The sequence below is a fragment of the Mobula birostris genome, chromosome 29 (assembly GCF_030028105.1).
Source record: "Mobula birostris isolate sMobBir1 chromosome 29, sMobBir1.hap1, whole genome shotgun sequence".
Taxonomy (NCBI): Eukaryota; Metazoa; Chordata; class Chondrichthyes; order Myliobatiformes; family Myliobatidae; genus Mobula; species Mobula birostris.
In genome coordinates, this window is record NC_092398.1 from 18,257,966 (window position 1) to 18,272,165 (window position 14,200).

Consider the following 14,200-nt stretch of genomic DNA (forward strand, 5'->3'; position numbering starts at 1 on the left):
AGATTGCTAACTAACCCTTCCTCATTTCTCAATACCCAGTATAGAATGGCCGGCTCTCAAGTAGGTTCCTCGACACGTTGGTTCAGAACTCACACCGCATACATTCCAAGAAATCCTCTTCCTCAGCACCCTTACCAATTTGGTTCACCCAATCTATATGTAGATTGAAGTCACCCATTATAACTGCTGATCCTTTATTGCACGCATTTCTACTTTCCTGTTTAATGCCATCCCCAACCTCACTACTACTGTTAGGTGGCCTGTACACAACTCCCACCAGCGTTTTCTGCCCCTTACTGTTCTGCAGCTCTACTCATATCGATTCCACATCCTCCAGGCTACTGTCCTTCCTTTCTATTGCGTTAATCTCCTCTCTAACCAGCAACGCTACAGCACCCCCTTTTTTGCATGTGTATCCCTCCTGAATATTGAATATCCCTGAATGTTGAGCTCCCATCCTTGGTCACTCTGGAGCCATGTCTCTGTGATCCCAACTATATCATATTCATTAATAACTATCTGCACATTCAATTCATCCACTTTGTTACGAATGCTTCTTGCGTTGACACACAAAGCTTTCAGCTTTCTTTTTACAACGTTCTTAGCCCTTATGCAATTATGTTGAAAAGCTGCCCTTTTTGATTTTTGCCCTGGATTTGCCTGCCTGCCACTTTTACTTTTCAACTCACTACTTTTTGTTTGTACCCTCAGTTTACACCCCTCTGTCTCTCTGAGCTTGTTCCCATCCCCCTGCCACATTAGTTTAAATCCTCCTGAGCAACATCAGCAAACGCTCCCCCTAGGACATTGGTTCCAGTCCAGCCCAGGTGCAGTCCGTCCTGTTTGTACCGGTCTCACCTCCGCCAGAATTTGAAACAAATAAGGAAATCGTTGTAAATTGGGGAGCCGCTACGGAGAATCCGGTCAGACAATATTTTATACTTCAATAGAAATGTTAATATAAAACAAAGGACAGACTTATGGGATTGCGGATGTTGAAACCTAGAGTACTGGATTACAAGTTATGCTTGGGGAAATTTATGTGTCAAGCAGCATTTGTAGAGGAAAACGAAAGTTTAAGGTTTCGAGTAGAGTCCTTCATGTTAATTGAAAATATTGAGGATAGATAGCCTGTGCAACTAAGTGGAAGGTGTGTTCTGAATGAAAAATTGGAAAGGGGTAGATTGATCTCGGTCAGGTGCGGTATATCAGAATATGGAAATAGGAGGGATGGAAATTATGGAAATTCCAACATCCAACTGCACATTTGGTGCGGTAAAAATAATAAGAGAAAGTACTTGTAGGGCTAAAATTAAAAACTTACAAAAATATGAGTCATTGTCAGCAGTTCAGGTCTTTTGCAACACTTCTGCTGTTTTTGAAATGATACTTTATTTATTCCTCTAGGTTCCTCTTTCCGATCTGCTGACTGTTTATAAAGGAGAGGGAAGCAATTTCCTGAGTTCAGAATCTTGTGGACAGCAAAACATGACTTACTTGTTAACGATACTCACCTTAGGTAAGTGAAATGAATCTTTGTCAAACAATCCCTTCAATGAATGGTGGCAGGCTACCGCATTAACAGCAGTAAGATGCAGGTTTTAGTGTCTTATGGCAGGGGAATGGGGAACATCTGTTTGCCTGAACTGAAGTTGCGACTAAAATTCAAAAAAATCATGTTCTTTAATTCGTTTTTACCTCATGTTTCAGCTAAAATCCGAATAGAACTTTTAAATAATGTCAATGTCTTCAATCCCTGGAGATCATATCTTCTTGTTTCAATCGATCATTGTCTCGGCAGTTTGCATCTGCCAGCCCTTTAAAACAATTGTCAAATTTGTTTTTTTTCCTATATTCTCTGCGTGCTTACTCGTCAAGTCGAGTTGAGTTGTTTTGGTTACTTTCACAAGGGTGATATTATGTTTTGATATTTTCATCATTGAAAACCGTCATTCGCTTTAATTTGGTCCATCGAAATCATTATTAAAACATGAACAGGACGGGGGTGCTGCGTCGCACGTCACACTTGGGAAACTCTCAATGTAGGGTGGACAAGTGAAGATGGCGATTTCAACGATTAGGAACACAATTCTGTCTGCGTTAGCTGGAACCGTTACAAATTGATTAAGTTTTATACTAGTACACGAAAAATTCAAAGTTCAATGCAAATTTAATATCAAAGTACGTATATGTCGCCATATATTTCTCGCGATTTCTTTTCTTGCGGGCGTTCACAGTAGAATAAATTTGTATTTCCGCACGCCAACAATGACCGACAAACAACCAATCTGAAGAAATAAAGGCAACCTGTGCAAATACAATATATTATTATTAATATATTGTTGTTGTTTTTATTTTTAATAATAATAATTACAAAGTTATTTGAATGACTAAGAGGTCTATTGTTATGGTCGTACTATAGGTGGTAAGGCACAGTTCCTAATGGAAATAAAACATTGCACATATATGTTCCCCATTTTGAAACAAGAGGAAATATGTGGAAAGAATATCAGAAGCATTCATGATACTGGGAAGTCTTTTTGCAGACTCAACACACAGAGTAAATAGCTTTCTTAAAAACAGTCATGTCAGCACATTTGGTATATTCACGTCCCTTGCAATTCTGTTCCTAGGACACGGTTCTCATCGAGCATTGCACAAGTTTGAAACTGACCTCAGCTGACTGCAGTTGCAACAAAATCCCGCGGTGCAACTGACGAAAAATCTAATTCCAGAATCAACCGTACGCTGTCAGCATATTTCCTTAGCTGCTGACTATCAAAACCAATTCTTTGCGAAGCTTGCGCCTTTTAGTCATGGATGTGCCCACTTTCGTGCACAGATCTAGAAGTCTCTGAAACACACCTCTTTAATCTTGCCACCAGTGTGTAGGTAGAGGTAGAGCATATTGCAGCGCAGATAGTTAAGTGAAAAGAAATGAAGTCACAGACTGTTTTCTGGTCGAATTCTTCAGAACTGATGGATTTTATGATTCTCATTGAGACTTGCTACAATGTATCTATCTTCATAAAACAGCCAAAAATAAATGCAGCATAATCTGATCGGCTGGTTACATCCATTTATTGACTAGGTTGCTGCTAATGCTACAAATTCACTCAGGACTTTTCACGATCATCCCCCTTTACTCGCAGGGTTAACACTCTGCAATTATAATTTCCAGATTGTCCAGTGTTTTCAGACATACAAAATAAACTTCTTCCCCTGCAATATAGATTTTATGTTTCCTCATACCTGCGCACAACTGTCCCCTTTCATCGGTAATGTCATCACGGTAGGTCTTACAGAGTTAAGCGGTAGGGTACTGGGTAATGTGGTAGACTAAAGGAATATGGAAATAGAGGTACATATCTCTTTGAAAGTGACTTCATAGGTAGATAGGGCTGTAAAACAGCTGTTGGCAGGTTGTCCTTCATCCAGTCATCCCTCGTAAATCAAAGTATTGGATATAGATAATGGAATGTGTAGTTGAGGTTGTATAACATGTTGGTGAGGGCTAACTTGGAGAACTATGAGCAATTTTGGTGATCCACCTACAGCAGAGATGTAAGCAAGGTAGACAGAGTACACGAAAAATCTACAAGAATGTTGCTGGTTCTGAAGGACGGCAGTTACAGGTGGAACATCCTGGGGAAGCTTTCACTGCTATGTAATGATCTCTCTGTAGAAGCAACGCTTGGTTTACGATTAGAGATAACAGGTGCTTTGGAGTCTGAACTGGCTTCTTTGTTCGGCGGGAAATGAAGAGGGAAGATGCCAGATAGAACCGGTCGTAGGTTTCGACGCGCTTGGGGAAGGGAGGAGCGGATTCAACGCCGCGGAAGGTGGCGCAGTCGACTGAGCATTGGTGGCTATTACCTTTGGAAGAGCTGAGCTCCAACTTGCGCCCATTTGTTTAATTATAATGCGCCTTTTTTGTGTATTTTTCGTCTCTTTTAAAGCTTTATGTAAGATTCATAAATATAATCCCTTTAATCATATGCAGTGTGCTGTCTGTGATTTCTTCGCAGTGAGTTGTAAGCAGGTAGCAAATCACACGGCATCCGCAAAAACCGCGACTTAAGGGTACACGAGGTGACTCAATCTCAAGGGTTTGCCGGGAACTGAGAGTGATTTCCCGAGACTTACGCATCTAAGGAAACCAGTAGGATTTAATTTGTGGGGTTAACGTCCTAGATCGATTTCCTTGGATTCTGTGTGATTGTCCTGAGCATTGATCCAGTTGGTTGTGTGCTTAAGCCTTTGTTAAATTATTGTCCGGAATAGTGATTAAGGTACGTGGCTATGGACGCTGTGGGGTTGAACGATGGTGTGAATCGACGGGGTTACCGGCAAGAATGCGTGCATCCACACAAACCGGCGTTTGGGGTAGGAGAGCGCTCTCAATCTGGTTTTGGTGGAACCGGAGTGTATATCCCCTCGACTTATGCTTCGAGTAGAGTCCTTCATGTTAATTGAAAATATTGAGTTTCTTAAAACATTCCTAAAACGTGCATAGAATGGAGGTGCTGCTTCTCATGTCATACTTGGGTAACTCTCAATGTAGGGTGAAAAATTCAAAGTACAATGCAAATTTATTATCATAGAACGTACATGTAGCCATATATTTCTCGCGATTTCTTTAATGGCGGGCGTTCACAGTGGAATTAATTTGTATTTCTACACACAAACAATGACTGACAAACAGCCAGTCTGAAGAAATGCAGACAGTCTGTGAAAATACGATAAATTATTATCAATATTATTGTTGTTGCTATTGTTGATATTATTATATCAGAATATCAGAAGCATTCATGATACTGGGAAGTCTTTTTGCAGACTGAACACACAGAGTAAATAGCTTTCTTAAAAACAGTCATGTCAGCACATTTGGTATATTCACGTCCCTTGCAATTCTATTCCTAGGACCCGGTTCTCATCGAGCATTGCACAAGTTTGAAACTGACCTCAGCTGACTGCAGTTGCAACAAAATCCCGCGGTGCAACTGACGAAAAATCTAAATCCAGAATCAACCGTTCGCTGTCAGCATATTTCCTTAGCTGCTGACTATCAAAACCAATTCTTTGCGAAGCTTGCGCCTTTTAGTCATGGATATGCCCACCTTCGTGCACAGATCTAGAAGTCTCTGAAACACACCTCTTTAATCTTGCCACCAGTGTGTAGGTAGAGGTAGAGCATATTGCAGCGCAGATAGTTAAGTGAAAACAAATGACGTCACAGACTGTTTTCTGGTTGAATTCTTCAGAACTGATGGATTTTATGATTCTCATTGAGACTTGCTACAATGTATCTATCTTCATAAAACAGCCAAAAATAAATGCAGTATAATCTGTTCGGCTGGTTACATCCATTTATTGACTAGGTTGCTGCTAATGCTACAAATTCACTCAGGACTTTTCACGATCATCCCCCTTTACTCGCAGGGTTAACACTCTGCAATTATAATTTCCAGATTGTCCAGTGTTTTCAGACGTACAAAATAAACTTCTTCCCCTGCAATATAGATTCTATGTTTCCTCATACCTGCGCACAACTGTCCCCGTTCATCGGTAATGTCATCACGGTAGGTCTTACAGAGTTAAACGGTAGGGTACTGGGGAATGTGGTAGACTAAAGGAATATGGAAATAGAGGTGCATATCTTTTTGAAAGTGACTTCAGAGGTAGATAGGGCTGTAAACACAGCTGTTGGCAAGTTGTCCTTCATCCAGTCATCCCTCGTAAATCAAAATACTGGATATAGATAATGGAATGCGTTGTTGAGGTTGTATAAAATGTTGGTGAGGGCTAACTTGGAGAACTGTGAGCAATTTTGGTGATCCACCTACAGCAGAGATGTAAGCAAGGTTGACAGAGTACACGAAAAATCTACAAGGATGTTGCTGGTTCTGAAGGACGGCAGTTACAGGTGGAACATCCTGGCGAAGCTTTCACTGCTAACGTAATGATCTCTCTGTAGAAGCAACGCTTGGTTTATGATTAGAGATAACAGGTGCTTTGGAGTCTGAATTGGCTTCTTTGTTCGGCGGGAAATGAAGAGGGAAGATTCCAGATAGAACCGGTCGTTGGTTTCGACACGTTTGGGGAAGGGAGGAGCGGATTCAATGCCGCGGAAGGTGGCGCAGTCGACTGAGCATTGGTGGCTATTACCTTTGGAAGAGCTGAGCTCCAACTTGCGCCCATTTGTTTAATTATAATGCGCCATTTTTTGGTGTATTTTTTGTCTCTATTAACGCTTTATGTAAGATTCATAAATATAAACCCTTTAATCATATGCAGTGTGCTGTCTGTGATTTCTTCGCAGTGAGTTGTAAGCGGGTAGCAAATCACACGGCATCCGCAAAAACCGCGACTTAAGGGTACACGAGGTGACTCAATCTCACGGGTTTGGCGGGAACTGAGAGTGATTTCCTGAGACTTACGCATCTAAGGAAACCAGTAGGATTTAATTTGTGGGGTTAACGTCCTAGATCGATTTCCTTGGATTCTGTGTGATTGCCTTGAGCATTGATCCAGTTGGTTGTGTGCTTAAGCCTGTGTTAAACTATTGTCCGGGATAGTGATTAAGGTACGTGGCTAAGGACGCTGTGGGTTTGAAGGATGGTGTGAATCGACGGGGTTACCGGCAAGAATGCGTGTGTATTGAGTAGGGTAGACATTCGTAGTCGCAATGAATTGTTAGTTCGGAGTTAAAGTACTGTAAAAGCATTAGGAAACGTTACGATCATGGAGTTGAAGGTTGACAAAATGGCGGGCAAACACTGTTTTAGTTCAGACTAGCGCTAACGTAACGGCAGTGGATATGCCTTCTACTATTGAGACCCCGGTATGGGCGAAGTCGTGGGCTGTCCATACTTTCTGGGTGGAAGGGAGTGTCGGCGAGCGTGCCGAAACAGAAGCCGAGTTTCCCGCACTCTGGGTGCCGCAGTCGACTGAATATTGGTGAATATTGCTTTTGGAAGACTCGAGCTTTAACTTGTGCACATTTGGCTTTTTAATTATAATACACCAGTTTTGCTTTTTTTTTCTTTTCTTTACAAACCTTTTAGTTAGGATTCATACATATATTTCCTTCAATCGTAGCAGTCTGCTATCGGCTATTTCTTGGCACCGAGTTGTATTAGGGCAGCAAGTTACACAGCATCCACACAAACCGGGGTTTGGGGTGGGAGAGCGCTCTCAATCTGGTTTTGGTGGAACCGGAGTGTATATCCCCTCGACTTATGCTTCGAGTAAAGTCTTTCATGTTAATTGAAAATATTGAGTTTCTTAAAACATTCCTAAAACGTGCATAGAATGGAGGTGCTGCTTCTCATGTCATACTTGGGTAACTCTCAATGAAGGGTGAAAAATTCAAAGTACAATGCAAATTTATTATCATAGAACGTACATGTCGCCATATATTTCTCGCGATTTCTTTAATGGCGGGCGTTCACAGTGGAATTAATTTGTATTTCTACACACAAACAATGACTGACAAACAGCCAGTCTGAAGAAATGCAGACAGTCTGTGAAAATACGATAAATTATTATCAATATTATTGTTGTTGCTATTGTTGATATTATTATATCAGAATATCAGAAGCATTCATGATACTGGGAAGTCTTTTTGCATACTGAACACACAGAGTAAATAGCTTTCTTAAAAACAGTCATGTCAACACATTTGGTATATTCACGTCCCTTGCAATTCTGTTCCTAGGACCCGGTTCTCATCGAGCATTGCACAAGTTTGAAACTGACCTCAACTGACTGCTTAGAAAGCAGTTGCAATACAATCCCACCCTGCAACTGACGAAAAATCTAATTCCAAAATCAACCATATGCTGTCAGCATATTTCCTTAGCTGCTGACTAGCAAAACCAATTATTTGCGAAGCTTCCGTCTTTTAGTCATGGATGTGACCACTTCCGTGCACAGATCTAGATGTCTTTTAAAAACACCTCTTTAATCTTGCCACCAGTGTGTAGGCGTGTTGGCGAGTGGCCAAGTGGTTAAGGCGTTCGTCTCGTGATTTGAAAGTCGGTAGTTCGAGCCTTGGCTCAGGCAGCGTGTGTGTCCTTGAGCAAGGCACTTAACCACACCTTGCACCGACACCGGTGGCAAGCTGCATGGGGGCTAATGCCCTTCCCTTGGACAACATTGGTGGGGTGGAGAGGGGTGACTTGCAGCATGGACAACTGCTAGTCTTCCATACAACCTTGCCCAGGCCTGCGCCCTGGAAACCTTCCAAGGCGTAAATCCATGGTCTCATGAGACTAACGGATGCCTATATATATGACGTCACAGACTGTTGAAATCTTCAGAACGGATGGATTTTATGATTCTGACTGCGACTTGCTACAATGTATCTATCTTCATAAAACAGCCAAAAATAAATGCAGCATAATCTGATCCGCTGGTTACATACATTGATTGACTACGTTGCTGCTAATGCTACAAATTCACTCAGGACGAGTTCACGATCATCCCCCTTTTCTCGCAGGGTTAACGCTCTGCAATTATAATTTCCAGTGTTTTGAGACGTATAAAATAAACTTCTTCCCCTGCAATATAGCTTTTACTTTTCCTCATACCTACACACAACTGTCCCTGTTCATCGGTAATGTCATCACTGTAGGTCTTACAGAGTTAAACGGTAGGGTACTGGGGAATGTGGTAGACCAAAGGAATCTGGAAATAGAGGTACATACCTCTTTGAGAGTGACGTTATAGGTAGATCGGGCTGTAAACACAGCTGTTGGCACATTGTCCTTCACCCAATCACCCCTCGTAAATCAAAGTATTGGATATGGATAATGGAATGTGTTTTTGAGGTTGTATGAAATGTTATTGAGGCCTAATTTGGAGAATTGTGAGCAATTCCGTCCACCAACCTACAGGAGAGATGTATGCCAGGTAAACGAAAAACCTACAAGGATGTTGCCGCTTCTGAAGGACCGCAGTTACAGGTGCAATATCCTGGGGAAGGTTTCACTGCTAACATAATTGTCTCTCTGTAGAAGCAGTGTTTGGCTTATGATTAGATATAATGGGTGCTTTGCAATGTGAACTGGCTGTTTTGTTCGGCGGGTAATGAAGTTGGAAGATGTTAGACGGAACCGGTCGTAGGTTTCGACACGGTGGGGGAAAGGGGGAGCTGATTCGATGCCGCCGAAAGTGATGCAGTCGACTGAGCATCGGTGAATATTACTCATGAAAGAGTTGAGCTCCAAATTGTGCCCATTTGACAGTTTAATTATAATGCACCTTTTTTTGTATTCGATTTCGCTATTAACTCTTTAGTTAAGATTCATAAACATAATTCCTTTAATCATATGCAGTGTGCTGTCTGTGATTTCTTCGCACTGAGTTGTAGACGGGTAGAAAATTATACAGCATCCGCAAAAAACGCGATTTAAGGGTACACCATCTGTCTCAATCTCAAGGGTTTGGCGGGACCTGAGAGTGATTTCCGCAGATTTACGCATCTAAGGAAACCAGTGGGATATCAGTTGTGGGGTTAACGTCCTAGATCGATTTCCTTGGATTCTGTGTGATTGCCCTGAGCATTGATCCAGTTGGTTGTGTGTTTAAGCCAGTGTTTAATCATTGTCCGGGATAGTAATTAAGATACGTGGCTACGGACACTGTGGGGTTAAACGATGGCGTGAATACACGGGGTTACCGGCAAGAATGCGTGTGTATTGCGTGGGGATTTTTTAATTCGTAGTTTAAGAACTGTTAAAGCATTAGGAAACGTTACAATCATGGAGCGGAGGTTTGACAAAATGGCGGGCAAACACTGTTTGAGTTCAGACCAGCGCTAATCTAACGGCAGTGGATCTGCCTGCTACTATTGAGAGCCCGGTAGGGGCGAAGTCGTGGGCGGTCGATACTTTTCGGGTGGAAGGGAGTGTAGGCGAGCGTGCCGAAACAGAAGCCGATTTTCCCGCACACTGGGTGCCGCAGTCGTCTGAGTATTGGTGAATATTACTTTTGGAAGACTCGAGCTCTAACTTGTGCATATTTAGCTTTTTAATTATAATACACCATTATTGCCTTTTTCTTTTGTTTACAAACCCTTTAGTTAAGATTCATACATATATTTCCTTCAATCGTTTGCAGTCTGCTATCTGCTATTTCTTGGCACCGAGTTGTAAGAGGGCAGCAAATTACACAGAATCCACACAAACGGAGTTTGGCGTGGAAGAGCCGTCTCAGTCAGATTTTGGTGGGACCGGAGTGTGTATCCCCTCGACTTATACAGGCAAGGAAACCAGCCGGGTTTCACAAGGAAAGATTGAATCCGTTAGGACTGTATTCTTCAGAACGTATAAGACTCAGAGGAGATTTGAAATAATGAAGTGACTAGGTAGGGTAAATGCGAACAAACTTTTTTTTTTACAGTAGGTGGGTGGGAGTCCAACCAGACTTCATGGCTTAAAGTTGGATGGTGAAATGTTTTATGGGAACATGGGTGGGGTAACTTTTTCACTCAGAGTGTCAAAGTATGGAACGAACTGCCAGCACAAATGGCCAATGCGAGCTCGATTTTAACGCTTAAGAGAAGTTTGTATCGGGACATGGCCTTTAGTTATATGAAAGGCAAAGGTCCCCGTGCAAGTCGAATGGAGTAGACAGTGCAAATGGTTTCGGAATATATTTGATAGACTGAAGGGGCTGTTTCTGTGGTTTATTTCTCAATTACTCCATGACTTTGATTTTCTTAACGGGACATCAATACCAGCACAAAGAGACAACATACATTATATGTTCGTGTGTTCTCTTCTGGATATGCTCACATTCGTATCGGTTTCTTTGCAGTATTTATTAAATTGATATGTCTATTCAACGATCAGTTTTAAAAGTGAATGTGTTTCATCTTGGCAATGAAGTATACTTTAGGAAATGCATGTCTTTTCTCAGATCTCCCGTATTGCTCCTTGTATGCCCTGTTTGTCTATTATTTGCAAACATCGGGTGCCTGTTCTTGTCAAACGTATATAGGCTATGTGGCCATCAACAACGCGCACCGAACATGTGACTGTGGTTTCAAATCCAATTGTTGCATATTTTCCATCATTTCGCCACAACCAGTGCTATTTTGTCTTTGATATGTGGCTGTCATTTACAAGTGCCGCAATCTGGACTTCAATATGTATTTCAATAGAATAAATAAGCAAATAGGATAGGAAGTAAATAAGTAAACAAAGAAAAAGTAAACAAACAATTGAACGAATGAACAAAGAAACAAAAATAATAAATAAATGAATGAATAAATAAAACAGCAGAGGAATAAATAAACACATAAAATTGATAAATAAACAGATAGCTAGATATATAAAATTAGAAATTATTTATTGAATAAATAAATTAATATATAGGTAAACAAATAGATGGATAGACGCTAATAAATAAATAAATAGATAAATAGATAAATAAATGGATAATTAATTAAATAAACAAAGAATAAAGCAGCCAAATTGACAAATGTGCACATATACAGACATCTTCGATGGCAATCTCGTTTTGATCTAAGTAGTCTCGATATACATCATGTATTAGCCTTGCCCTACTGATCCACTTAAATGTAGAAATAAAGTGTATGGTATTCAACATCTATTGGCTTACATCACGCGTCGGAACATTTATATTATTGGCAATCGACACTGCTTTCTACTTCACACAGTATTTCACTGAACATCTGATCACCTCAATAACTTTAATTAACATTATAATATCGTTTCTTTTCTCTATTTCGTCGATATTGATTTCGTTCCACTTGAGTGAGGCTGTGTTCCAAACTACTTCATCATACCATATATAATTGGAGAACTAGTTTTTTTGAAATACCCGACAAGCATTAAACAAACTGCTAGCTGGGTACATTTAATTATTAATACTATAATTGTAATCATCATCTTCTTCATCATCATCATCATCATCATCATTTTCATCATCATCATCATCATCATTATCATCATCATCATCAGCAACATTTCATATCCTTGCCATGAGCTTGGAAATCACGTTCTCACATCTGAGACACTTCGTGGGAGCAGAAAGTGAGACAACAGGGGGACTGCCGAAGCAAATAGCTCTTATAGAGCAAAAGAAGGGTATCAATGGGAATGACGCTTACCCAAAGATATCAGGTCACTGAGCGGTTGGTAGCAGTTAGAGAGTGAGGGCATCGAAGAACAGCCTTGGCAAAATTAGGTGGGAGTTGCGCATTGCAGAGCAGTTGAGCAATGTCAGTTTATCAGGCTGACAGTAACTTCTACTCTGAGAGAAAAGGGAAAAAAAAATCAGGCTTGAGATGATATTTGTTTATTTAGCGATTCAGCTCGAAGAAGACCCTTCCAGATCTTCGGAAAACGCTGCGTCACCAATCTCTGACAAACACAATGAACACTAACATCACTACAGGCCAATTTACAATGACCAATTAACTTAGCAGGGTGGGTATTAGAGCTGGACGACTGACAATAACCGAAAAATTAAGTTATTGAAGTTGTTACTATCAATACCGCGTCTGAAAGGCTTTAGAGAGCCCAGATGCAAACTCAGATGCAGTTCCCTAGTCCTTTGATGGGCATTATTGTGAGAACACATCAAATACCTGCTTCTTCTCTCCAATCCTCCCAGTATACTTAAATCCCTCTTCTGTGTCCTGCTAAGTTTTACCGTGAAATCTAAGACGTGAACAGTTAACTGTGTTTCTTCTCCAACAGATGTGATTCAACTGCTGATAAGTTGAAACATGATTTAGGATACAAAATATGAAAGAAAAAAGCTTTCCTTATTTCCAACGTGAAATTAATTAGGAAAGCATTTCAGCTGTTGCTTTTGCAAAAAAAAACCTTATTTTCTCCCTCTTATTTCAGTGCTTCTGAAGGTTCAACAGATTGTTCATTCGCAAGGTTAGTGACTTATTTTTCGAAAATATTATATATAGCTTTTCAAATGCGGTTAATTGCATTGTTCATTCATGGTGTGAATATTCGATTTGATGATGTCAAAGATAAAACTTTTTCCAATATTTTTGTATCTGTGTGCTTTCACCTTTATGACTTCGACTGTATCTCTACCGTTTGCAGAACATTTTGAGACGTGATAGCGAATAGAGATATATTTGCTCGAAAGGTTGCTTGCGGTCATACTAACAGTCGAAAACAACAAAAAAACAGTGCCTTTGGCCCTCCTCGTTAATGCCGTCGGGCTGGGCTCGTCCCTTCTGCTCGGGTTTGTTCCATATTGATCTGAAAGTGTCCTATCGAAGAACGTATCCAACAGCATTTTACATGCCATTTGGACACGTTTATGTTTGTATCTGCCTCACCATTTCTTGCTGCAGCTCGGCCCATATATTCTCTCTCTCTCTCTCTCTCTCTGTCTCACAAGACTGAGTCCTTTTGTGGAGTGGAGTCCTTCTGAATCCACTCCTCTCATCTTAAATCATTGGCACATACTGTGGTTTTTGGCTTTGTGACTTTGTGGATATTAAGGGGGCATTTCTGGTTTGTTGCCAGTGACCCATGGTATTCGTCTGTATGGGGACAGATATTTTACACATAGTTTTTCAGTGAATTCGATAATATATTTGATCGTTTAGTGGCAAAGCTTGAGGATGATACCAAGTGGAAGGGTAGGTACTGCTGAGAAAGCAAATTGAATACAGCTGGACTTAGACAATTTGGATGATTGTGCAAAAATGTGGTTGGTGAAATACAGTGTTGGGAATTGTACGATAATACATTTTGATAAAAGGAAAAATAGTGTGGACTATTATTTAATCGTGGAGAATGTTCAAATATCAGAAGTGCAGATGGGCTTAGGAGTTCTCGTGTAAAACTCCCGGAAGGTTAACTTAGAGGTTGAGTCTGTGGTAAAGAAGGCAAATGCCAAGTTGACTTTTATTTCAAGGAGGATAGAATAGAAAAGTAAGGAGATAATGCTGAGGCTTTATAAGACACTACTCAGGCCGCACTTGGAGAGGCTCTATGTCTCAGCAATAATGTGTTGTTTTTGAAGAGAGTCCAAATGAATTTCACGAGAATGATTACAGGATTGATAGGCTTAACGTATCGGGAGGGTTTAGAAGATTTAGGCCTATACTCGCTGGAATACAGAAGAAAGCGAACGGATCTCATTGAAACACAGCAAATTTGGAAAGCACTAGGCAGTGTGGATGTGGAGA

The 14,200-nt window shown here is 40.7% G+C and overlaps 1 protein-coding gene across 5 annotated transcripts in view; it reads left to right on the forward strand.

The window, feature by feature from the left end:
- Window positions 1-1,407: 1,407 nt before the first annotated feature.
- Window positions 1,408-14,200, forward strand: part of LOC140190023 (uncharacterized) — a 158,538-nt gene continuing 145,745 nt past the window's right edge. For 2 of the 5 annotated variants that reach the window (XM_072246419.1, XM_072246422.1), the window contains exons 1-2: window positions 1,415-1,519; window positions 12,888-12,923. In XM_072246419.1, the coding sequence (XP_072102520.1) occupies window positions 1,489-1,519; window positions 12,888-12,923 (67 nt within the window). In that variant the 5' untranslated portion in view covers window positions 1,415-1,488. Of the gene's footprint in view, window positions 1,520-12,887; window positions 12,924-14,200 lie in introns of all 5 variants that reach the window. The other 3 variants (XM_072246420.1, XM_072246423.1, XM_072246421.1) reach the window with 3 other exon arrangements.